This window comes from Anopheles stephensi, chromosome 3 (assembly GCF_013141755.1).
Source record: "Anopheles stephensi strain Indian chromosome 3, UCI_ANSTEP_V1.0, whole genome shotgun sequence".
In the NCBI taxonomy this organism is placed as follows: domain Eukaryota; kingdom Metazoa; phylum Arthropoda; class Insecta; order Diptera; family Culicidae; genus Anopheles; species Anopheles stephensi.
Genome location: NC_050203.1, coordinates 47,080,874 through 47,105,081, shown reverse-complemented (window position 1 = coordinate 47,105,081; position 24,208 = coordinate 47,080,874). Strand labels below are relative to the sequence as shown.

The 24,208-nt window shown below is 47.3% G+C and overlaps 6 protein-coding genes across 7 annotated transcripts; 3 read left to right on the top strand and 3 right to left on the bottom strand.

Moving 5' to 3' along the window:
• Window positions 1–532: 532 nt before the first annotated feature.
• Window positions 533–4,479, bottom strand: LOC118512028 (homeotic protein female sterile). Its single transcript, XM_036055819.1, has one exon. The coding sequence runs from the start codon at window positions 3,462–3,464 to the stop codon at window positions 1,653–1,655; it is 1,812 nt and encodes a 603-aa protein (XP_035911712.1). The 5' UTR covers window positions 3,465–4,479; the 3' UTR covers window positions 533–1,652.
• Window positions 4,480–7,307: 2,828 nt separating this feature from the next.
• Window positions 7,308–7,795, top strand: LOC118512032. Its single transcript, XM_036055824.1, has 2 exons — window positions 7,308–7,448; window positions 7,517–7,795. The coding sequence occupies exon 2, from the start codon at window positions 7,620–7,622 to the stop codon at window positions 7,728–7,730; it is 111 nt and encodes a 36-aa protein (XP_035911717.1). The 5' UTR covers window positions 7,308–7,448; window positions 7,517–7,619; the 3' UTR covers window positions 7,731–7,795.
• Window positions 7,565–11,564, bottom strand: LOC118512029 (tektin-4). Of its 2 annotated transcripts, XM_036055820.1 has the most exons (8): window positions 11,207–11,564; window positions 10,755–11,147; window positions 9,656–10,621; window positions 9,513–9,587; window positions 8,936–9,437; window positions 8,562–8,856; window positions 8,270–8,492; window positions 7,565–8,196 (listed from the first exon to the last, which is right to left on the bottom strand). In XM_036055820.1, the coding sequence occupies exons 3-8, from the start codon at window positions 9,725–9,727 to the stop codon at window positions 7,828–7,830; spliced, it is 1,536 nt and encodes a 511-aa protein (XP_035911713.1). In that variant the 5' UTR covers window positions 9,728–10,621; window positions 10,755–11,147; window positions 11,207–11,564; the 3' UTR covers window positions 7,565–7,827. The 2 variants fall into 2 exon arrangements, with proteins under 2 accessions (XP_035911713.1, XP_035911714.1); XM_036055821.1 differs by lacking the exons at window positions 7,565–8,196; window positions 8,270–8,492; window positions 8,562–8,856; window positions 8,936–9,437; window positions 9,513–9,587 and having other exon boundaries at window positions 9,934–10,621; window positions 11,210–11,495.
• Window positions 11,565–12,214: 650 nt separating this feature from the next.
• On the top strand, window positions 12,215–13,252 carry LOC118512030 (spindle and kinetochore-associated protein 1-like). Its single transcript, XM_036055822.1, has 3 exons — window positions 12,215–12,611; window positions 12,678–12,993; window positions 13,064–13,252. The coding sequence occupies exons 1-3, from the start codon at window positions 12,267–12,269 to the stop codon at window positions 13,219–13,221; spliced, it is 819 nt and encodes a 272-aa protein (XP_035911715.1). The 5' UTR covers window positions 12,215–12,266; the 3' UTR covers window positions 13,222–13,252.
• Window positions 13,208–14,332, bottom strand: LOC118512031 (mediator of RNA polymerase II transcription subunit 6). The gene is made up of 3 exons (XM_036055823.1): window positions 14,037–14,332; window positions 13,677–13,957; window positions 13,208–13,599 (listed from the first exon to the last, which is right to left on the bottom strand). Exons 1-3 carry the CDS (start codon window positions 14,234–14,236, stop codon window positions 13,274–13,276), a joined length of 807 nt encoding a protein of 268 aa, XP_035911716.1. The 5' UTR covers window positions 14,237–14,332; the 3' UTR covers window positions 13,208–13,273.
• Window positions 14,333–15,231: 899 nt separating this feature from the next.
• LOC118513309 (regulatory-associated protein of mTOR) lies at window positions 15,232–23,564 on the top strand. Its single transcript, XM_036058892.1, has 4 exons — window positions 15,232–15,972; window positions 16,713–19,764; window positions 21,649–22,931; window positions 23,018–23,564. Exons 2-3 carry the CDS (start codon window positions 16,793–16,795, stop codon window positions 22,772–22,774), a joined length of 4,098 nt encoding a protein of 1,365 aa, XP_035914785.1. The 5' UTR covers window positions 15,232–15,972; window positions 16,713–16,792; the 3' UTR covers window positions 22,775–22,931; window positions 23,018–23,564.
• The last annotated feature ends 644 nt before the right edge of the window (window positions 23,565–24,208 follow it).

The window sequence follows — 24,208 nt, the reverse complement described above, 5'->3', positions numbered from 1 at the left end:
TTTCTCGGAAATGACCATCCCTGTTGACAGAACGGAGCGTTATATGTCCAATGAACAAAAAATAAAAGCCACCCAGTGGCTCAGCAGTGTAAACGTTTCGCTTGCTGCATGGCACCGGCTGGCCGGCCCATAATCCGGAAGGACCTCCGAATGGTAAATGCCACCCGCGCGAATACTTCATTCGATACGCGTCAGCCAGTCAGCCAGCCAGTGTTCGCTTCGTTTACGATTACGACGCTCGATGGTGGCCGGCGGCATTGGATAAAGAAAACAGTGCAACACAGTACAGACCACAGACTTTCTGCAAAATGGGAGAAATAAAAATAAAATGTCCCATCCTCGTGCACCACGTCCACGGCCAGTAAACAAACAACGTCTGAAGTTTCCTGCCACCGCTGGCGACTTCCTTGGTGATCAGTTTTGTTTTTAAACCCATACAACGAGCGAACCAGCGATCGAAACGGATCGATCGATTTCCATACACGCAACTCAACTCAGCCGTAAGAAATAAAACACTTAGAAACGTTTTGTGTTTTTTTGTTTGTTTGTAATTTTTTTTTTTTACTTTTCGTCAACATCATTTAATGATAAACGTCGCCGTCGACGTCGCTTGCTTTGAGTTCTTATCTATTTATACACTAGCGAGTAGGTCAGCGCGTTCGATCTTCTTTACAGCGCTGCCGTACGATAAGAGATGCAGAAAAATTATAAGCTAAACAATTTTTTCTCGCACCTCGGTACATAATACATTGATCTATCATTCCCTAGCGATCGTCGGTTATTGTAATTTTTATTAACATGATATTTACCGTACCCGATCGTCTTATTGCCTTTCGCTTGCTTTGCGTTTCTTCTGTCACAATTAATGAACGTGTGTGTGTGCCTGTGAATATTACAACATATTTCATTCGCTACGTTTGCCATTAGTATCGTCGTAAACACTTCGTAAACTACTTGTTCTGGTAGTGGTGGCGTTCGGGATCTCTTTTTACAACGTTTTTCGGTGACCCTGACGATCATTATCTGCTTGTTTTACAGTAACATATCACTGCAGCGCAAGGCCCCCGGGTCAGCAGTAGCAGATCGTTTCAACACTTTCGTATACTATACAGTCATTCAGGCGAACAAAATAAAACTGCGCGAAGGTGTACGATCCAATTCGAGCGAAAGATTGTACAATGAAAAAGTAATATTCTAATTGCAGTATGATCGTAACAAAGCATGTGATCAAAATAGGATCTTAACATTCCGAGACTGACGAAGAACTAATTTCAAAATGTCAGTATCAAAGAAAATGCTCTTCATCTTAAAAATATTCAAATAAACAAGAAGCGATTCATCAATAACAGATATTCAACCAATTTCTAGAACTCCTAAATAGGTTCGACCAAACTGATAAAAAGTACAAAATCCTGCAGAAAGTAATAGAACACCTGTTCACCCGCTTTGCCTCGATACCATTCCCACAACACACACGATCACGATCGGCTCGTCGTCATCACCGCGGTGTGTGCCCCGTGCAACTAAGGTCTACTATGTACAGTTTACGTTGTCCACTTGCACTCACACTCACACTCCACTGCAGCTCGGAATTAACAGGCATAACGCCCAACCCACGAGGGCGTTTGATGATTACCGAGCGACGTCTGGCGTCATACGTAGTACTCCTGCGACGTGACACTCTCCGCGATCAGCTGCTTCACCGAGGAAACTAACCCTGCCCCAACACCCCCACTGGCACCTCCAGCACTTCCACCCGCACCACCTGAACTTCCTCCAGCCCCGGTTCCACTTCCGGTTCCGCCGCCACTACCCGCACTTCCACCACAGGACGATCCCAAGTGCTGCTGCTGCTGCTGTTGTTGCTGATGGTGAAGATGGTGTTGCTGCTGCTGCTGTTGTTGCTGACGAGACTGCTGCTGATAGTGTTGATGCTGTTGCTGCTGGTGCTGCTGCTGCTGCTGATGCTGTTGTTGCTGATGCTGATGTTGCTGTTGCGCCTGCTGGTGTTTGTGGTGGGCCTGCTGATGTTGTTGATGCTGCTGCTGCTGCTGCTGCTGCAACACGTTCGCCGTGCCGTGCTGTGCCGATTGTTCGCGCTGGTGCATCTGCAGCGTCTGGATGAGCTCGTCCCGCTCCTGCTTTATCTTGGCCAGCTCCACCTTCATCTGCTGCATCTCGTGATGCAGATGGCGGTTCGTGATCTCGAGATCGTGTCGCTGCTGCAACCGCTTCGAACGACAGTTCTGTGCGTACCCGCGGTTCTTCAGTGTGCGCCGCTTCTGCTTCAACCGTACGACCTGGTCCCGGGGACACCCGTGCAGGCGCTTGTTAAGCTCGCGCACCGAAAGCGTCATCAGAAGCTCGTCGTTGATGATGTCCTCGGACGAAAGCCCGTTGCCGGAACCTCCCAGACCATTGTAGCAGCTGCCTCCGCCACTGCTGCTGGTGCCGTTGCGGGGGGAAATGGTGGAGCTGGTCGAGCTGACCGAGTGCGGTCGGTTCGGGTGAAGGGAATGGTGATGGTGGGAGTGATGGTGGTGCGGATGTTGATGCGACACACTGTGCATGTTGAGCGGTCCGAACTCGAGCTGGGCCGCCGTGATATGGTGATGATGATGCTGGAATCCTCCTCCAACTACCCCACCGCCGCCACCCGTATTGCCCACCGTTCCGACACCACCGTTGCCACCGGCTGGACCACCAGCACCACCACCACCACTGCCACCCACCCCAAGCATACCGTTCTGGCCGCCTTGTCCATTCGATACTGCCAAAACACTGGCGTACTCCTTCCGATCCATCCAATCGCCCTCCGGCCCTATGGAACAGTGCAGGGGCCGAAGATCGAGCGGTTGCTCACCACGCATCGTCTGGGGCAGGAACATCATCTCCTCGACCAACCCCGTCTGGGATCGGGTGCCGTAGTACGCACCGCCAACATAACCTCCACCGCTGGTCACCACCCCGTTAACACCGCCAGCGCCACCCGACGAGTTGGGCGACCCGATGACGGGTGGCGTTTCGGGTGGAGTGGACGGAACGCCACTGAGCGGTGGATTGAACAGCATCGGTTGGCCGTGGGTTGGTGCACCGACGTGCGTGAACAGATCCCCGGGACCGGGTGAGCAGGCGTGTAGCTTGCGGGCATCCTCCAGATGCCAGCCACCGCCGACCACACCGTTGCTGACCGCTTTCAACCGTATCGGCACGATCCCACCGTTCTCGTCCATCGTCGGACCGTTCCAGAGGTGCTTCGACCCGGCACCATTGCCGAGGACAGCCGAGGGGCTGGTGTCCTCGCGCTTCACGTTCGGTCCGGTGTCATGGTCCAGGTGTTCCAGCACAAACTCCTGTATGTAGTTGTCGCCGAAGCTGGGCTCTTCCAGATTCATCACTCTAGCTAGACGGTCGAATGGCAGTTTCATAAAAGATGGTTTGGTTCCCTCGACCTGGTGTCGCATAGGTTGTACAATCACACTGTGCACTCGGGAGAGCTACGATTATTCCAAAGTTGTTGCTCAATAGCTGATCCGCTACTCCTGATAAGTATTCCCAAGAAAAATCACCACACACAATCACCACCTGTTACAGTCCACTCGCATCAACCGGTTCAGCACGGAAGATTAAACTTAATCGCATGGTCGCACACGGTCCACACGGAAGCACTGACCGACATTAACGGGGTCCAGATCCGTACCTGCTGGAGCCGCCCCGTAGCTCTGTTTGTGAAGAGTTGTGCTTAACCAAAAGAAAAAAAGGAAACCTTCCTAAGGAAAAACAAGCTCCATACACTCGGCTCACTTTGGACCATTCGCCATCGCGATCAACGTCGGAGACAGCTTTCCCTTTTTCCTGGCGCGGCTCCCTTCCCAGGCACAGTGGCACTTGGCTTTGCTTTGTTTCTTCTTCCTCCGAAAACAAATACCATACACACGGAAACAATAACACGGACGGGGCAGCAACCTGCCCTACTGGTCCTAGTCGGCTGCAACTGACAACAACTGTGCGATATTTGGAACGGCACTTCTCTAGCCCAAGAGGACGCGTTTTTGTAGCATTATTTAATTTCGGCTAAAAACAACACACCTCACTGAACGCGATTCCACTGCTTTCTCCACTTTCTCGCAACTGAACTAGACTGCTCCAAAGCACGTGATTCATCCGGCAGTTGCATAAGTGTGAAGTTATTTCATCCACGATCCGATGCGACGATTTGAAGTTATTTAGAACACTGCTGGATCACTAATTATCATTTACCATTCAAACCGTCCCGATTAGCGATTTATTTTGCTTTATCTGCGTGCTTATTAAGCGAACAGAAACAAGCCTTCGACCCGTGTTCTGTGCTATCCTTTACTGCGATTGTATCAGCGTTACAACCCTATTCCACGCCAGTTACATACACTGCACTCTGAGAGCGATGATGTGCATCCGTTCGCACTCAGCAACAAATAGAATCTGGCGGCATTTCCGAGCTCGTGCGCCGATTTCGCGGAACATGCGAATTTTTCAACGCATATCTGTTGCTCCGCCCACTGAGAACCCCATTACCAGCGTACGGGGAGGAGCATAGTACGTTGGTGTTTTTAACAAAGAAGGATCGAAAGGGGAAGAAAACGGGAGAGGAGAAGGAAACTGGGACGGCACACTGAGATTAGTAGCGGACTTGCGCGTTATTCGCTGGCTGCCACGGAAACGGAATACCTTCACTGTGGTGTGGTTTGTTTTCCTTTCCAGTTCGCTTGTCTCATTTCCATGCCGATGGATGTGAAAACTTTCTCTCTGGCCGGGGTTGTTTTGGACATAAGCATTCAATTGGAGCAGATCAGTGGTCGTTGCGGAAAATTTACTGATGATAATATTTACGTCAACATCTTCCAAAACGCGAGTGCATTCAGTCAGGTGTTTGTGCTGCTAATGTAGTACTACTGCTACTGTTTCATGAGATAAATCTAAGTGAAATATTTTATCCTAGTGCATTATGGTAAAATATTTTCTCGTTTCAAAACAGTTTTCTTTTTTAAATAAAACTTTTCCATACCATTTTGTGAGAAATTAAAATATCTATATTTTTTCATTTTAGAGCTACGATAAGAGTAAGATGCTGCGTGAAATGCAATCAAGGGCTAATCGGTGAGTGAAATGGGCGTCCATGAAGAGGTTGGCAATGGAACCGGCAAGGCCTCGCCATCCAAGAAATCCCCACATGGAATAGCCATTGTCTTTGAGTTCCAAATACTCAGAAAAAAAATTCAAATGCTCGAAACACGGTACGATTTTTCAAATCGCGTGAATGCAAGGCTCAATAATGAAATAATCTCAACTACTTGCTCATCACTTTTTCATCCGCTTCATTACGACCGTAGACATTAGATCCGTAGAATGAAAATAACCTCGACCAATTTATGATTAGCCATTAGTTTGATAGCTAAAACTTGAAACTGAAGTAAAGATCCTGCAATCAAACAAACAAATAGTTTTGCTTATTTGCGTTTGTTAAGGGGAGGTTTTTTTTTTTGTTTAGGAAAGGATAGATTGCCAAACTGTTGTTTTTCGAAACTCGGTGACGAGCGACTGTGGTGAATTTGGAGGCTTTTTGGATCTATGTGTTTCACGGATGAAGATATGGGAAAGCTTACTTATCAGGAGCTACATCAGCATTGCGGTCTTGATCCTGCTGTAATACTGCTCGATACCGCTTGGACGTTGGTCATACTGAACATTTCAAAATTGTAAAACGACTTTTGGGGCGAAACCTATGGCCAAGGCGACAGCGGCTCCGGTCTTCACACAGAAGCGGGTATGAAATCTTTTTTCATTCATTCTTTTGTGTATCTATTTTGTGATTATACTTCAAGTCGGTTTTCAATTTCTATTATATTTTTAAAACATTTTCATCGTCCATTTAATTTATAAAATCAAAATAAAACTTTGCTCAAGATTTTCGCCTAACATTTGCATCTTGGAAATTTAAAGAGTTGAATTACAGTTTGCTTTATTCATACTCATCAAACGAAATAAAGTAGATATGTTAAATAGCGTCAAAACCCGTGCTGTTAGTGTTCATATGGTTTCACGTATTTCAAGTAGAGCGTGAAAGCCATTCCTCAATTAAATAGTCAATCCTAACCTATAAAAGAAAGTCGAGTTGCAATACAACCAGGTCGTTCTTATTGATAATTATTATTGAATTGAATATTACTTGAGTTCGTCTAAGATATTAAATAACTCACGCGTCATAAATTAAGCTTAAACAACTGGAAAACAGAATGTCCACATAAAAAAATAAAAGTTTCAGAGCTTCAGTGGTTTGGTCACTAGATGGCGTCCTCTCGTTATGCCTGAGTCAAAAAGTATATTTAAAAAAAATCAAGATTCTGAGTTTCAGAGGTTTCCTCTCTACATGACGTACTTTTGATATCCCAGAAGCCATATAAAAGTCCATATAAAAAAAAAATCAAAATACTTTTTTCACAAAAGCCTACTCAAAGTGATGCGTTCAGTATATGGCGTTTGTACACTATCAAAAAGCAAAATTACCGAGACTATATGCACAAATCCCTTTAAATAACGGTACGAGAAGAGTTCTGAATATCACCAAATATCATTCGACGCAACACATGGAATCACAAACCTAGTTGTAACGCTTCGAGTTATCGAACGGGTGTCTCTAGGAACAAATCTGCAATAAAGCCATAGAACAAAAAGTGTCTCTCCCCTTTCACTCACTTCAAAGGTTATCGAGCAAAGTCAAAAGTTAAGAGAAGAGAGAGCAGCAATTAAGGGATGTTGAGCAGCTTTTTGCTTCTGTGATGGGCCTGTTCAGACTTTGAGCCCCTGTAGAACGTCGTCGTTTTACATTCCGTTTAGACTCAAACTTTGGTCCAAACGACCCCGTTCAGAAGTCGTTTAAGCATTTTGTGGCGCTTAGGAAACGAAGCATTTGATTGCACAGGAGTAATACATTGCATCCCTAGCATCCAACTGCTGATTAATTTTTCATTCCTATACTACGAGTTGCATAATTTAACTCAGCTTTTATATGTAGAATCATGATTTAACCTGAATATCGATCACTATCCCTGTGACAAAATCATCATCCGTTCTCGTTTTGATAGGTTTACTTGTTACTTAGATAGAGCGAGAAAGCATTACGATCTTGCTAACAGGGTAGATGAAAAATTTAAATTGTACTAAAACTGTTCCGCTTCTCCTGCTGGTGAACTTTCTCCGTTTTTGTCGAGTAACCCTGTCTCACCAATGCTAGTTGGGAATCCGCAATTTAAAAAAAATCTGCAACAGCCGAATTTTGACAGTTTCTCCCGAAGTTTGACAGCCGATTTGTTGATGTTGATGTGCATATTATCGGGTGTTTTGGTTTCTTTCTGGTTTGCTGAAACAATCGAAAATTAAATACAGCAGCACAATTGAACAATCGCTTAAAGGTAAGAAACTAATAAAGCTTTCAAGTAAAACATTTCAACGTACTGATTTTTGTCTGTTATACTTTCAGCCGAAACGCCAAATGAGACGTAAATCAAGCTTCTCTCAGCAGCACATATATACGTGAAAAGCACAACAATTCGTCGGTTTTATTCAATCAGTATGTACTTCCGATGGAGGAAGACCTCAGTTATTACGTGTACATCTCACTAACGCTCATTCCCGTGTATCTAGCATTCAAACTCGTGCAATGGATGGACTGGGAGTTATTTGTGAATAATTAAGTGCGCGCTAGAAGAAAGAAGGAGAGCGCAAAAGACACTAATAAAATGTGATTACCAAAGTCAAGGCAGCTACTGCTCCTGTTGAAAATGTTCAGCTTCAGTAACCACTCAAGGCAGTGGACGAAGGAAAATGGGATCGCAGCAGTTGACAACGGTCTCGATCAATTGCGATAGTGCGCCGCTTTAGCATGATTTCCCGCTCCAATTCATTGCGACGGTTGATAAGCTCCTGCTTTACGTCCTCTTCCTGTTTCAGCTGAGCGTTCATTGCAGAAGTTCCCACCTCAAGCGATTTGACCTCGGCAATCAGTAAATTTTGCGGCTGATCACGACAGTTTTCCACCCGCGGGCGCTGATTGCGATTATCTAGACGCGTTTGCACAACCATCATAGAGTAATCCATGTTCCGTATGGCTACCTTCAGCTTTTCAATTTGAATTTCGGTGTCTGCCAAGCGCTGCAGAATCTGTAACAGGATTAGATAGAAACACGAGGAGCATTATCATGTAGCAGAGCGTTGCTGGTAGCACCATACTAACCGTCCGGAGATCTATCTCCAGTTTTTCTCGAATTTCTTCCATGCATGAAATGCGCGTAGCTAGTGCCCGCTCCACACTATCGGCTTGAGTTCGCAAATCCCTTGCAGCGTTTGTAAGTATCGCATCCAGCGTGTTCCGCAACTGTTCCGACTTATGACGACAGTTCTGGTACATGTCCAGTGTTTCACGTGTAAATTTTTCCCAATAGATTTCAGTCGATTGCCTAGCACAGAACAAAGCGTAGAGCAATAAGAAATAGGCTAACGCGATCAGCCAAAGGTCCAGCCCTTACTCATTCGAGCATCTGGTAGCACCGGGTTTGAACAACGTGTTAGTTGACTGGTTGCGAAGATTGCAGTTAATGGCATCGTTTTCGTGAGCCACCTTTTTCTCGCTCCAGTCAAATTCCATTCGCTGCCGTACGGCGCGGTTGTCGCTCTGCTGTTGCTCGATGTTGGCAAGCGTCTGGAGTAGAATCGCTTTAATCTCCGAAATCAAACTTATCTCCTGTATTAATTCCTCTTCCGGCCGATCGCGAATCAGCTCAGTGTCCGGACGTCCCGTACGGCGTTCCAAACACTCGTTCGCTAGAAGTAAATGATATCGGTTGGAATTTCGTTAGATTGCCCTTTAGATGCCCGTTAGAGTGCGTGCACCGCTTCATACAGATAGCTTCTGGCATACGAAGCACCGCCAGCGACTGTTTCAATCGTCGCCGTTGTCGTTCAAGCGCAGCTATTTCTTCTTGCATGCTGGAAATGGCTCGATTCAGTTCACATTTTAAATTGTCTATATTTTTGGCTCGCACGTGCAAACTGTGGGTGCAATCCGTTTGCGTTTTGTCCGCAATGGCGTACGTACGAATGATGGTATTTTTACTTGCATTTTCCACCTGCACGCTTTGGTCGACGGTGGACTCGCAGGCATTTATCATATTCGCATTTCGCTGACGCCACTCATCTACGCTGTAACGCGTAATCGAGTACTGGTTGACAACGGGGCGTGTGCCGGTTTGTCCGGACAATGCACCCCAATCGACGCGGCCCGTCGCCCACGGACCAATTGGTCCCATAGGTTTCGCCAAAGGATACCCGTCCGAATTTCCAACACGTTGCGGAAGATACGGCGGTGGATCGCTAGCGGGCAATCCGACCGGGCTCGTTTGCAGCTAGGCAAAGCAAAACAATAATGATTTTTTTTAAATGAACCAGTAGCAGGACGAAGAAAACCTAATCTACAATACCTCTTGCTGGTATGCATGAATGTCCGCCGCCGTTGGCTCCCTGGGCTTGTGAAACGGATTATCGATGGAAGTTTCCTGCCAAATGGGTGAAGATGATTTTACTATCGATTCTGACAACGTTTAACTGCTTTTTCATTACTTACCGTTTGAATTGGCTGATGTTCAATGCACACGGAAGCGCACGGCGTACAGGGTGGACAGTTGAGTTGAGCCATTTCTATCTTTACTGAAATTTCAATCGCAAATACTTAAAAAGCCAGCCCAACGCTCATGGCTTACCTAGACTTGTACGGAATCATTTACTCCAGCAATGCTCATTATGTTGCTATAAAGAGCGTCACTAGGACAACGGAACGGAACGCCTAGACGACGGTATCCTTGTTTATTCCTGGACGGTTCGTCGCGGACACAGATAGTCATGTTGCTTGCCAAATGCTTCATATATTTCATATCTCATTTATTATATCAATTAATACAGGATTTACAATATTCTTACACCGTTCCATTTCTTTCACCGAGCAATGTACATCGTCCAGGAATTCCTTCACAGAGGCACGATTTTTGATCACGCTTGACAACGCTTGTACGTAATCTTGCATGCTTCGCGCGAGATCCATCAGTCCGGTAGGTGCTGTCTTTCCGAGAGGGTTCGCAATAAGGATATAGTTCGAACCGTTCCAACCGTGCCTAAGCAGCCGACCAGTCGTGGAATCGTAATGTGATACGCTTTCCTCCGGAACCGTGCCGTCCGAGTACCAAGTTGTTTTGCGAACTTCTTTTACTGCTTCTTCGGATGCATTACTCTGTCGTCGTGATTTCGGCACTGGAACCGCAGCTGCAATTTTATGGATACAATTTCCAACCCTTCCCTGAACATCGATCGTTTGGCTACAGATTTCGCCTACGAAATTGCTCAACACCAAATAGCGCAGCAGTAGCAATTGCAATCCGTCGGGTAAAATGGTCTGTCTCATGTCACTATTATCCGCTGCCTTTCCATCCGGTCCCGACAGCATCCCGTGGAAGCTTTCGGTGCGCAGTCCGTTACTTTCCTGCCGATACGCTGTGACGTTGTGGGCCTCATCAAAGTAGAGCTGTATTTGTTTCTCCTGTTAAGGAAAAAAGATTCAAAATAATACGTAAGCTTGACGTCGTTGTTGCCATCGGTAATATGATGTGTTAATTATCACACGGCCGCGTGAAGCAGCAACCGCCCGTCCTTCTGACCCACAATCCACCCACCTGCCTGGTAGTGCCGGAAAACAACGTTTCACATTTTCGCTCCTGCAGCGGGCGACAGTTTCTGTCCGCAAATGACATCAGCTCACTTTCAGCCGTAGAATGTCCAAGGAATGTAAGTCTCGTACTGGAAAATGCCGCCAACACTTCTTCCGCAATCAGGCTCACGCTGATGGCGGCCCCACCGACGATGGTCTCGCTGCCGTCGCACACTAGCAACATTTCGCTGAAGCACACTTTTCTCAGCAGCTCATCGGAAATCGGACGACGCAGGATGTCCTCTAGCTGGTGCACGGAACGTACCATTGCTTCCTTATCGAAGGACTCTGCTTCCGACACGCCTTCAACTACTCCGACATCGCTTGCCAGCGGTGCAGCAGGCTCTCGCAGTGTGGTCTGGCGGAAAAAGTCCTCTGATAAATTGTACATGCATTGTTCAATTTCGAAAACTTTACTACTTTCTCTGCGTTTGGCGCCGTGTGCATGGGCACGGCATTTGAAAGCAGATTTAGAAGCCATTTCGACGTTTCCAACGGGTACAAACGAGACCAAACTGTACTGCCGAATACTCGCAACTGCGGAGCTGCTGCCGATCGATTGCACTGCACAACGTTAAATGAAAACCTTGCGCACGTCGCAATAGGCTGTGAGATCGCTGCGGGGTAACTTGATTGATGATTGCGATCGATCTCACTACAAACGTATTTTTGCTTGCCAGCGCTCGCACGTCCACCCATGCAAACACCGTGAAGACGAGCCGTGCCGGCCGAACAAAGTGTTTGTATTACGATCCTCTAAGTGCCTCCTAAATGCTACATTACATGTACATGCACACATCTATATTTAACAAACACAGAAGATCGAGGTTTAGGGAGCTTAAAAATAGGACTCATCAAACACATTTAATTGCAGTTCCGCTCGCCGCACAAGTGCATTCGGTGTGAGTTGTGTAGGTGCAGCACGTTGCAAGCTTTTGCGTCTATTTGTATAACGCACGATGGAGCTCGTGGACTACAAACATTGTAACGCGCTGAATGCCATGCTTTGCTATGGTGAGCTAATACTTTGTGCATGCATGCTTTTTCAGAGAATATGTTTGCATAATGCACAATATAAAGATTTTTCAAAAAGAAATCTCTGCTTCCAATGTGGTAGAGTTTTCCAATAAAGGTAGTTTATTCGGAGTTTTGTTTTTATGAAATTTGAGGCCTGTAATTGAGGCCCGAATAGCTGCAAGGCAGTATTCATAACTTTTGTAGTAAATTTTGTATTATGTTCCAGGAAAACTGCTATTTCGTTTATAATATTTACTGTTTGTTAAATGATTGAAATATTTCAATACTTTCACGAACTAAACGGTACATTTAAAAATCCAACAAAAACTAAATTTCCCCAAATGCCATAAACGTCTTCGTGCTATAAAAGCTAAACGTCAGATAAACGTCAAACACACCAATTTGCAGATACAATTTCGAACACAAACAAACGGTGCGGTGCAGAAGGCAAGCGAACGAAATGGACCAATCGCTAGAAAACATTTTTCAGAAACAGCTAGACACTATGCAACGTATTGAGCTGTTTCTAAACATTTATAAATGTAAGGCGTTCGTAGCGGACGACTTGCGAGCTCTGAAAGAAGAAGCTAGCAGTGCTGCCGAGAAGCTAAAGTGCACCAAAGAATATCTCGAAATCGATCGCAAAGATGTGTGTTCCCAGTTTATGGAAATAATGCAGAAAATGCGACGCAATGAGCTGCTTATGCTTCACCTACTGGAGGTAGGAACACTCGTTGAACAGAATGAAAATGCTAAACCTGCCGCCCAATCTTCTAGCTCGAAACAACAGATGCCACTGAAGGAGGTAAGTTGGTACGATTAGGGAAGGAAAGGAGAAATTGTGCTAAATGGTGCAACATGCGATTTTCAGCTGCAAAACGAATCGAATCCCTCCAAAATGCATCTCCTGGATTATTCTAAATCTCCATTCGCGTTACGTTCGAAGCCAAGGAACTTCCACTTCTATGACTTTGATGCGGAAATCAAGGAGGAACAGTTTGAAACGATTCCCAAGTATTTGAAGGGACGGATGCAACTGTCCGAACTAAAACAGTTTCTCGAGAATGAGGTCATCAAATGTTTCGAGGAAAAATACACACTCATGTACAAGCACCGCAAGGTTATCGTGAATCAGCACGATCTCAACCTATGGAAAGAGTACAACAGCCAACAAGCCAATTTTCCCGGTAAGTGCGACTCCCCATTCATAGCTGCCTGTGCAGTAATCCAGAATACCTGCATCTGTTTCTTCCGCAGATGACAAATTCATCACGCAAGACGATTTGTCTCGCAAATCTGGCAAAGTAGTGGACAAGAAGAGCTATGCAAAGCTGCAGATGCTTCGACATCTTCACATTCTGCGAGAGGTGCGCTCGGAAGGGACGATATACTTCCTTTGGATTTACAGCAAATAAAACCCCGCTCTGCTGGCTACAGATATATTGAGTTCATGGTACATAAAGTGGATTATAATTTCATTTTCTTTTCCGGTGGCACTTCGTTACTGCTTCCCCGTCCACCGCCAACGCCATCGGTTGGTTCCTGTTTGATCATGCCATGGTCGGAACCGGCGTGATCGGTGTCCCCAGCAACGCCTCCAAGATTATTGCTGGCGCTATTCCCCTCCGAAGCAGCAGCTCCAGCAGGATTGTTTGTTGTCTGCGGCAAAGGTAGAGGAAACTTTCGGAGCAAATCACCCAGCAGCATGTCCACGCGCTGCCGTTGGAATATTGAGCTCGGTTCCTCCTTCACCGGAGCTTCCTTCTTGGTTTGTGTTTTCGTCTTTTCAGCAACTAGAACATGAAAGCAAACAACAAATCATTCTCTTGCAAATACCCGCTCTATCCAGCCCTCACACACAGACACATACTAGCTTTGTTTGAAGAAAAATCCCACGAATATCCTTTGCTCGGATGATACCGGGAGTACGAGCTGGCTTCATCGAACGCTGTCTGTAAGTGATGTACGGTGGACAGTATTCGCGAGTTGAAAACACTGGCCAGATCGGGCGCCTGGTACACGGTTCCCGCAATGATGTAGTAATCGGCCATCGGTGTAGCCTCGGTCGGAGAATGGCGGTGCTGTTTACGGATGACGTACAGAATCGGATCCTGGACGTGCAGGGGAATATATTCCACTCCCGTCATGTTGCTGCAATTGGAATTGGATGCAAATTTGCGATAATTAGTCAATGCTGCCAATGGGGTGTGTGGTGTGCCCTTGGCCATACTTAAGAAGCTCCAGGCTTTGCCGCTGCATTCTCACGATTTCGTTGTTGCATGTTCGGTCGTAAAATGGGTTCGATTTTTCCGAAAAGTAGTCCATCACATTGCCAGGATTCAGCACCGGTATCCAGTTCGAATCGTGCCACGAAATCCATAGCGGGTTCTCTTGCAGGAGAGGCGTAAGACCCAATCTTCCGGGATTCATGGATAAAGGGAAAACAGCGGTATCTACGTGTTGGGAGGATGCACAGAAAACAAAATCGACGAGTGCGAGTAGTGTTTACGTTTGGTTTCTTTCTTTTTTTCACTGAAACGTGTTTATACTCAAGTGCGTGAAGTTTCATGTTCGTCCATTTTTCATCGTACTAAAATTTTATATTTTTCATATTTTGAACTCGAAAAAAAATTTCGTTGAGTACAAAATTAATAAAATGTTATTCTTTCACCACAAAAATGTACCAATTTGATCTTTTTGTAGTTGTTTTCATGAATTGCAATTTACCTGAATAATCACTATTTCGTTCGAACTCGTAGCATCCCAGGTAACAAAAATCACTAGAAACGCTTCACAACCCACGTCGCATATTGGTTGGCAAAACGTCAATTAGAAGTAATTATTTGACAACTTTTCGTTTTAAAAGTAATTATGGTGTAGTTAAACATTTCGTATTCCAGTATTTTATTAGATAAATTGCTTCAATAAAACACTAACAAAAACTATACAAAAACTAACTTTTGTTTATAATACCACACCAAATATCAGAAACTAACGTGCTGAAGTTCCGATAACGTGTTTTCGCAATAGTTTTCATTTTTAACCTTTTTTACATTTCGATTTTTTATAAGCAACCAATTTTCCACGTTTTGTCGAAAAAATTGTACCTGTTACGCTCCCCGAGTGCCAACATCATCATCCTTTCTCGCTTTGGTAGGTTTACCTAATGCTTAGATAGCGAGCAAGAAAGCATTACGATGTTATTACCTAGTTTAAGTTTGAGGACTAACATTGGCTGAAGGATATGCCTGTACTCAGGCACTTTTTCGTAGAGCTAGCGCACGAGCTTACGAAACTACAAAAATACAACAATGCCGGATAACAAACTAAAATTGGTTCTTGTGCCATCCATAGTCCACCAACAACGGAAAAACGCTTCAAGTGCAAATGTGAGCAAGCATGAAGCGTCGTCTTTGCCCGTACGAAATGACAGTTCAGCTCGACGCATACCGCTTGCTCGGTGGGTTGGGAAGAAAAAGAAAATGTCAGCAGCAATAAAAGGAAAAAGCGTGTGATTTCTAACCTCCTGTGTTATCCGAGAAAAGGAGCACTAGATTATGCGAACTGTCGTAATTCGCGTGCATACTGTGTCCGAGAATTAATTTCCCCTTGCTATTTCGTATATTGCGGGAAGTGCTTCGGAATCTTGGACTCGGACCTGCTGCCATTCCTGCTCCGTGTTCATCGCTCGCTCGCAAGTGCGGTCGCAGTACCTGCTTATAAGGGGCCGCATAAAATTACGCCGTGCGTGCGTGTGGTATAATACTTTCGACGTATCGACCGTGCCCCATTCAATGTGCGCACCACATGTGATGTGATCAAAATACAAAACAAACACAGGCCCCATAGCAACGATCCTTCCAGCGAAACGGGAACGATTCGTCACGGCAAGTACGCAGGGACAGCAATAAAAACAAACGTGAAACAGTGAAGCTGGGGACGGTGGAATGTTTATAAGATTGTCACCGTGTCGCACATGAGGTGGCAATCTTCCAACTCTGGCAGGAACCGAGAGCGCGTTGGATGTGAAGTCCGCCAAGAGATAAGCAACGGAACCACCAGCAGCTAGTAGTGGGCTGTGGCACACTCTGAAGCCAAATTGATAACAACAAGGAAAAAAGGGAAAAGATTGATTCGGCATTATTCGCGTTCGCGCAACAATTAAGGTACGTATTCTATGATGGAAAACTAGGTTGTCTTTAGCTTTATTCCTACATTGTGCCATGTTGGATGATTTGATATTTTATGCTGTTCATATTTATTTAGGGATTTATTTCTTTTAGCGAAGAGAAACCCATTTTCCACTGCTTTCATTTCTCCCGTTAAACCATCGAGTGGCAAGTGAGGTTCGAACGGGGGATACAAAATACGTAAATAAGAATCACAAACAGAACCAGGCGGCACAGTAATACAGTCCCGAAAGTGACTTCTAGATAGCTTAAATCAAGCTAGGTTCTTATCGATGAACCCAGTAAGTGCTTTGAACGGATTCAGCTAAATCCGCGTAACGTAAAGGCTGGGTATCGAATCCTTTCGTGATTGATTCCCCGTTGCCAGAACTTCCTTTCCGACTCCGTGGTGCGAATAAGTCTTCTTCTAAACTAAAAGAGATCTTGTTCAGCGAAATCGGTCGATACAGCAGTTGACTCGCATTTTGCATATGCTCTCGTAGCTAGTCGTAAGCCAAAGAAGAATGAGTTTCGGATTCCAGATAGCAACATCCTAATTATGCTACCACTTATTGTTGTCTTCTCGAACCTTGTAAATGTTTTAAACATGTGGACGCTTGCTGCATAATCTGGAGCGTACACGTACAAATAATTGCTGGGCCAGCTCAAAAATAACACTGTTTCTGCACCAATTACGGCTACGACTTTATACAATGTTCACATCATTTTCTTTGCAGGCCTTAATCCCGTGACAACATTATCGTCCCGCGCCAAATTACCATTTAGCCAAGTCGGAGCAAAAAAGGCATGAAAAACAATGATTGAAACGACTGAGCAATCGAAGGACTCGAACGAAGCGGAAGATGAGGATGATGCGTTGCTGCCGATCTGCTTCAACTGCGAGCGCCACCTGGACAAGATAGTGGGCATCAATTGTACGACGCAAAGCTGGCGCGTGCGGGATCGCATGAAAACGGTCAGCGTAGCGCTGGTGCTGTGCCTGAACATTGGCGTCGATCCGCCGGACGTGGTAAAGATCGACAAATGTGCGCGCGCCGAATGTTGGATCAATCCGACATCCTATTCGCCCGGGAAAGCGTTGGAGATGATCAGTTACCAGCTGCAGAAGCAGTACGAGCGGTGGCAGCCCCGTGCCCGATACCGGCACTCGCTCGACCCGAACATGGAGGACGTCAAGAAGCTGTGCACCTCGCTGCGCCGGACCGCGAAGGAGGAGCGGGTGCTGTTCCACTACAACGGGCACGGGGTGCCGCGTCCGACGGCCAACGGTGAGATATGGGTGTTTAACAAGACGTTCACACAGTACATCCCGCTGTCGATCTACGATCTGCAGACGTGGATGGGTGCGCCCTCGATTTACGTGTACGACTGCTCGAACGCCGGCATCATCGTGAACAGCTTCAACACGTTCGCCGAACAGCACGAGAGCGAAATGGAGCAGATGCGAAACCGGAGCGGTAGTACGGCCGGTCAGCAGCACGCCACTAGCGGCGGCGATCTGCAGTCCGGGGAAGATAGCCGGGTGTCACCGTCGCCTTCGGCCGGAGCGGCCGGCACGACGACGTACCGGAACTGCATCCAGCTTGCGGCGTGTGCCGCCGATCAGTTGCTACCGATGAATCCGAACCTTCCAGCCGACCTGTTTACGTCATGCCTTACGACGCCAGTCAAAATGGCGCTGAGATGGTTCACGCTGCAGTCCACCTCCCAGCTCGTGCCGGAAGTGACGGAGGAGCTGATCGAGAAGATTCCCGGACAGCTGAACGATCGGCGCACGATGATGGGTGAGCTGAACTGGATCTTTACCGCCATCACCGACACGATCGCGTGGAACACGTTGCGGCCGGAGCTGTTTCAGAAACTGTTTCGTCAAGACCTGCTCGTGGCGAGCCTGTTTCGCAACTTCCTGCTAGCCGAGCGCATCCTGCGCGCGTACGATTGTACGCCGATCTCGAGCCCGGCGCTACCGCCCAGCTACCGGCACCCGATGTGGTCGGCGTGGGATCTGGCGCTCGATCAAGCGCTCGCCCAGCTGCCGGACATCCTGGAGAAGGGAAAACCATTCCAGCATTCGCCGTTTTTTGAGGAGCAACTGACCGCGTTTCAGGTGTGGCTGGAGGGCAGCACGGAACAGCGCAGCCCCCCGGAGCAGTTGCCGATCGTGCTGCAGGTGCTGCTGTCGCAGGTTCACCGCTTGCGTGCCTTGGAGTTGCTGGGACACTTTGTCGATCTGGGACCGTGGGCCGTGAATTTGGCGCTCAGCGTAGGCATCTTCCCGTACGTGCTGAAGCTGTTGCAAAGTTCGGCGAAAGAGTTGCGCCCGTGTCTGGTGTTTATTTGGGCGAAAATTGTCGCGGTCGACGGAACGTGCCAGATCGATCTGATACGGGAGCAGGGCCATAAGTATTTCCTGACCGCGCTGCAAGAAACCAACCCGGGCGGACAACCGTTCAAGGGCAATCACCGCACGTACGCTGCCTTCGTGCTCGCCAGCATTGTGCATAACTTCCCGAACGGTCAGTCGAGCGCGCTGCAGGGCCAGCTGGTGTCCATCTGTCTAGACCAGCTGAACGACGACAGCAATCCGCTGCTGCGGCAATGGTTGGCCATCTGTTTGGGACATCTGTGGCAAAATTACGAGCAGGCGCGCTGGTCCGGTGTGCGAGACAACGCGAACGAAAAGCTTTACCCGTTGCTGAGCGACCCGCACCCGGAGGTTCGAGCTGCTGCCGTGTACGCGCTGGGGACGTTCATCAGCTCGGTGAAGCAGCGGTCCGATCATGCCAACAACATCGATCGCTCCACAGCCATGCACCTGTTCATGACGGTAAGCAACGACATGAGCCCGCTGGTGCGGATGGAGTTGATAGCGGCACTCCAGTGGATGGTGCTGTTCTTCGAGACGCAGTTCGCCAGTACCTTCCTGCAGCTGGACAGTCCCGAGCGCAGCATCACCAACCCGATGAAGCGCGTGTCCAGCACGAGTAACATCCTCGGGGTGGGCAAATCCGTGATGGTTGGCTTTTTCCAGAAGCTCTGGAACGGGTTCCTTGCCCTGTCGAAAGATCCCTTCCCGGAGGTGGCCACGATGGCCCAGAAGGTGGTCGATTACGTGCGGGCCGACAGCGCGAAAGAGGTCACAGTGTGCGAGAAGGGTTCGCACCTCCACCATCACCACGGTGGCAGTGCGGCCAGCGTAAGCTTACCGCCTTCGCCCAACACTCGGGTCGGTTTTCTGGCCGGCGAATCACCACCAACGCACGGGATGCACGTATCGACCGATAACGGAACCGGAGGCCATCATCATCGGCTCGTGAACCAGCAAACACCGCTGGCAATGAAAAAGCGCATCCACGCGGTGCACGATAGCCCCACGACGACGGACTATACGGACGGCCAGGATAAGGCAGCGTACACTGCAACGGGCTCACACACGCTGCCAGCGGCAACAACGGCGTTCGGCACCACACCGCTGAAACCGATCGTTACGACGCAATTCATCGAATGGTCGGTCAGCTTCTTTGCCCAACCGTCGAAGCGCGGGCACGAAACGAGGGCGGCGGCCGGTACGGACCACAATTCGTACGAGTTTCTCATCCGGAAATCGCGCTGGTTGCGCAACAAGGAGGTGCGGGCCGAGGGCCGGTTGCAGCGGAAGAAGGCGATCTTCAAGCGGCTGGATGTGCAGAGTTGGTCCTGCCGTACGCAGCACGCGCCGACGATCATCAAGCTGAACCCGTACGACGAGCAGGTGGCTTTCGCCTACAAGTAAGTGTGCGCGTAGTTTGTGAATGAACGTGTCTCGTCCCACCTAGCATTCCATTCCGGCGTGAACGATCTGTTCGGCTGAGGTTCCTCTCATTCGCTAGCCATTCATGCCGTTTCATCTCATGACAATTGTTTAGTCTGTAACGGAGTATGAAGTTTGTTATATGGATAACTACTGTTGTTTCATGGGGAGCGGGACTGGCCGGCCGTGTTCTTCTAATGACTATGCGCCAAGCACCGATCACGGAATATGATATACACGCGAAAAAGAGGGGTATAATGTTCTACGCTGGACCGAAACGATTGCATTCCAAGGAAGCTAAAGACTGCACTAGTGTCATCTACCTTTGCGGGGTGTGTTGTTTTGATGTCGGTGATTCCTGGTGTTTTGTTGTGCGTTTGTAGCCTCTGTGGAGCCATGCGATGTCGAAATCTTGTTGGAAGTTACGTTTCTTTCCCTTTCTGATGATATTTTGGTCCACTCGTTATTGCCATTGTGGTGCACGATTTCTACTTGTACGTTGTGTATATCCTAATCCTAATCGCAATGTCCCTTCCGATTCCTTGGAGGTCCAGATACCCTGAAATCCATTTTATTATATGTGTGTATCGTCCATCTGCTGTGTAGTACTTATGGTGTGCAATTTTTGGGATTTTTCACGTGTGGGGATGATCATCGGTAAGTATTGTAGGGAGAGTACGTTAATTCTTTACTGTGGATTATTGTGGTTAACTATGTGCTGTCTATTTTATTAATCAGAAACATACCTTTAATGTTTACCCACCACGCAGAGTATCATATATTGGGGTCTGTTTTGTCTCTAAATTCTTCGGGCACAATATTTTTAAATGGTCGTTTTTATTTATCAGTTTTGTGTCGGTTATTTGAAGTATTGCATGATTATGTGGTTGGTCTACTCCACCTTATGGTTGGTTGTCCACTCCAGCGTTGCATTCCTTTACTCGCCACAGTATCAAATCACCGATGGGTTGTACGCCATTTGCTCCAGCCAACGATCTCGCTGTGATCCTCTCTGCCTCGAACACCTTCCTCGGGGGTCTATGTATGCAAATGTTTTTTTTTTTTTAATTGAGACCCTTGCTAAACTGTGCGATGTCCATTGTATTGTATTGTTGTTTATAAGTTGGGAGTGTATGTTATTATAATCCTACCAGCGTTCACCTATACCGACTGCTGTCATGCGTTGTGCCAAAAGCATTGTTCATTTTTTGTTTGCATGTAAAAAATCTTATTTTGCTTGTAAAAATGAAATTAGATCAAATAAATATGTTTTTTTCCTTTTTTTTTACAAAACAACACAATATAAATAAACAAATTACAACATGCTTCGTTCGTTTGGGGTTGTGTTTCTTTGGGTACTTGTGTGGCTCATACGATAAACAATAAGATGATTGCGTGAAATGTGAGGCTTATAAAAAAATGGTTTTTGAAAAAGGATTCCAGCCATAACATGCTTCTATATCATATCAATACTTTCGTCGGTAATGGTGGTGGTCGAGGTGCAGGTGGCGACAGTTTTCACACTTAAGGGTCGTGTTGGAATTGAATTCTTCCCATACCGTTTCAACCGTAGTGAGGTCTGATTGCCCGACTGCGGGGTATCAATAACTCTAGTAAACCATTAAATGGCCCGCATGACCTAGCAGGTAGTCGTCCAATGCCAAGAGTTGGAAGGCTGGTTTGATAAAAACGTCATGCGATCGATCCAATATCGAACAACAACGTCCAAGCACCAGGGTTCAAATGTCGTCAACTATTAGATTAAAACTGAGTTGAATTTGTTCAAAATGACTGATACTCTAGCGAATGCAAGCTAATCTTTAATCACCACTGTGCCTGTTGCTGATGTTTCGTTTTCCCAGGGATCGCGTCATTGTAGTCAACACGAGCACGGAAGTCACGCACACCCTTACCCCCCAAAGACAATCCATTTACGACAGCACCAACAGTCTGACCAGCACCGGCAGCAGCAGCGGCTACCAGTCGTCCCTGCAGCATCAGGGATCGCACCGACTGCTCAACCAATCGATCATGTTTCTCGAGCAGCACCATCCGTCGCTGTCGTCCCAGTCACAGCAACCGCTGCCGTATCCGCACCAGCTGAAGCCGTCGGCCGAACCATCCGCATCGCATGGCATGGGCAGCCAGGCGTTGGCCGTCACCTCGCTGGAGTTCCTGAATGCGCACGACGTCGGTGTCATAATGGCCGGGTACAGCGACAGCACGATACGGCTGTGGCGGCCAAAGGAAACCAGTGACGAGAACCAGCTGCTTTCGGCCTGGCACGGTTTGCTGGACTTCAACACATCGAGCGCGGCGAAGGTGAGCTGCACGGAACCGGCCCCGGTTGCTCACGTTGGTGGTGGTGGTGGTGGCGGTGGCCTGATACTGGCGTGGCACCAGCGCTCGCAAACGATAATGGCGGCGGGCGAAGCGAAGTACATACGTCTGTGGGATGCTGAGCGGGAGATGCGTATCTGTGATATTCCGAGCGGTTCCGACACGGCCGTACTGAAGATGTCCTGTGCTCCGAACGGTTTGCTGGCGGTCGGGTTTTACGACGGAAGCGTGCGCACCTTCGATCGCCGCTGCCCGCCTACAGAGGCGCGCTGTGCGACGATAAGGGAAAACATCAATCCGGTGCTGGCCATCTGCTTGCGGGACGATGGCGAATCGTTGGTGGCGGCCGGCGTAGATGCGTGCGTCCGATTGTACGATATACGGAAAGCGTACTCCTCCTACCACCAGTGGGCCGCCGGAACGGACGTCTCGGCCATGGCCATACACACGAGCGCCGACATTCTGGCCTGCGCGACAAGTCAAATTACCATCTACGGGCTGGACGGGGTGGTGCTCAGCTCGGGGCGCAGCAACGAAGGCTTCATGGCGCCGAGGAAGGGCGTAGCGTCCTGCCTATCGTTCCACAAGTATAAACTCAACCTGGCGGCCGGATACAACGACAATACTGCGGCGGTGCTAGTGCCATAGAGGGAGTACGATGGCTATCGCGTAGAACTTTGAACTACACACACCAACACACAAAACAAAACTTTGCTTTAATGCGCGCGCACGTATAATTTGCTTGCGGATGCATGCGCAAAACTGGACACCCTACTTGTAGGCTGTATGGCAACGACACTAGCAGGTAGGTGAATGATGATGATGATGATGAGGGCCAAGGGAGGAAGAAGGGGTGACGAAAGATTAATACCAATTTATCATTCGTTGCAGGTAACGTTGCCGAAAACTCAACTCAGCTGGTAGCACGCGCATCTGCGCTGACATGCAGAGCTGGAAGGGCCTGCAACACAATCGGATAGCATCGATTACGAACGATCACTACCGTCGGAACCGCGGGCAAAAAAAGCGTTGCATCCCGCGAAACGGATGCATCCATCGTGAGATACGCACGCGGCCTCTCGTTCCCAGTCGCCGCTAATGCTATTGCTAGAGCCATGTAAAACTGTATTTTTTCGTTTCTTTTCAAAGCCCGATATGTACGACAAAACATTCGCTTAGAAAGCAAACAGAAGCAAAGATGATAAAACGCAAAACAAAAAACAAAACAAAAAACAAAAAAAAGCTAAGAAACAAAGTTTCGAAACAACTTCAATGAAACGTTTGTTCCGAAAACGTGCAATACTAGTGGTGTAAGATCGTGTGCGGTACGTACATATCATGTAGTTGCCTAGCATTAGTCACTAACACCCCCCCACTGCTTATCCCACATTAGGAACGAATAGTGTAATATATATATTTTTATATGATTTTTAAACGATGTATCCCCCATAGTCGTGTATATTTATTGTGTTTGCGTTGTTTTTTAACCGTGTACCGGCTTAGCCTCCGGCCATGTGCTAGAGATAGAGCGATAGGTTCGATGACGCTCGTTGCTCGATGGTTCGACCGTTAATTCATTCACGATTGTTTGCTTTATGCAACGTAACAAAACAAACCGATTGGTAATAAAATTATTATTTAGCCATTACCTCAAATCTTTGTCGATCGCGATCTGCCTGCTTGTTGAATGGTATCAGATTATCAGTTGCACGCACACAGTTGTTATCGGTAGTAGGGTGCTAGGCTTTTAAGCGGGGATTTCTATATGGGATTCATATAGCAGCACATGTAGTTAGTAATCGTGGAATCGTAGTTGCTTGCTTTATATCGCCATCTTGTTACGCCATTTTAGATAGCTCACATCGAGTTGTTTTGCTTTCATCGGATTTGTGTCGTTTTGCTTCTTGAAAAATAGAATTAGTATAATTGTTCCCCACATTTTCTAGTCAACATCATTGGATGTTTTGTAACTGGAATGCTCACCATCCGGTATTGTCCGGTACCATGCATCATTAGCGATTCATCTATCTGTTAGTTTAGAAATATTGTGCCTTAACCATTTATTGATAAAACGGTTAGCAG

Excerpts from the sequence above, each read along its gene's own strand:
- LOC118512030 (XM_036055822.1), top strand. The coding sequence starts at position 12,267 with ATGGACCAATCGCTAGAAAACATTTTTCAGAAACAGCTAGACACTATG. Across the intron at positions 12,612-12,677 it reads AACAGATGCCACTGAAGGAG|CTGCAAAACGAATCGAATCC; the intron begins GTAAGTTGGTAC and ends TGCGATTTTCAG. Across the intron at positions 12,994-13,063 it reads CCAACAAGCCAATTTTCCCG|ATGACAAATTCATCACGCAA; the intron begins GTAAGTGCGACT and ends TTTCTTCCGCAG.
- LOC118513309 (XM_036058892.1), top strand. The coding sequence starts at position 16,793 with ATGATTGAAACGACTGAGCAATCGAAGGACTCGAACGAAGCGGAAGAT. Across the intron at positions 19,765-21,648 it reads CAGGTGGCTTTCGCCTACAA|GGATCGCGTCATTGTAGTCA; the intron begins GTAAGTGTGCGC and ends TCGTTTTCCCAG.
- LOC118512032 (XM_036055824.1), top strand. The coding sequence starts at position 7,620 with ATGGAGGAAGACCTCAGTTATTACGTGTACATCTCACTAACGCTCATT.
- LOC118512031 (XM_036055823.1), bottom strand. The coding sequence starts at position 14,236 with ATGAATCCCGGAAGATTGGGTCTTACGCCTCTCCTGCAAGAGAACCCG. Across the intron at positions 13,958-14,036 it reads CAAAGCCTGGAGCTTCTTAA|CAACATGACGGGAGTGGAAT; the intron begins GTATGGCCAAGG and ends TTCCAATTGCAG. Across the intron at positions 13,600-13,676 it reads TTTTTCTTCAAACAAAGCTA|TTGCTGAAAAGACGAAAACA; the intron begins GTATGTGTCTGT and ends TTCATGTTCTAG.
- LOC118512029 (XM_036055820.1), bottom strand. The coding sequence starts at position 9,727 with ATGGCTCAACTCAACTGTCCACCCTGTACGCCGTGCGCTTCCGTGTGC. Across the intron at positions 9,438-9,512 it reads TTCATGCATACCAGCAAGAG|CTGCAAACGAGCCCGGTCGG; the intron begins GTATTGTAGATT and ends TGCTTTGCCTAG. Across the intron at positions 8,493-8,561 it reads GCTACCAGATGCTCGAATGA|GCAATCGACTGAAATCTATT; the intron begins GTAAGGGCTGGA and ends GTTCTGTGCTAG.
- LOC118512028 (XM_036055819.1), bottom strand. The coding sequence starts at position 3,464 with ATGCGACACCAGGTCGAGGGAACCAAACCATCTTTTATGAAACTGCCA.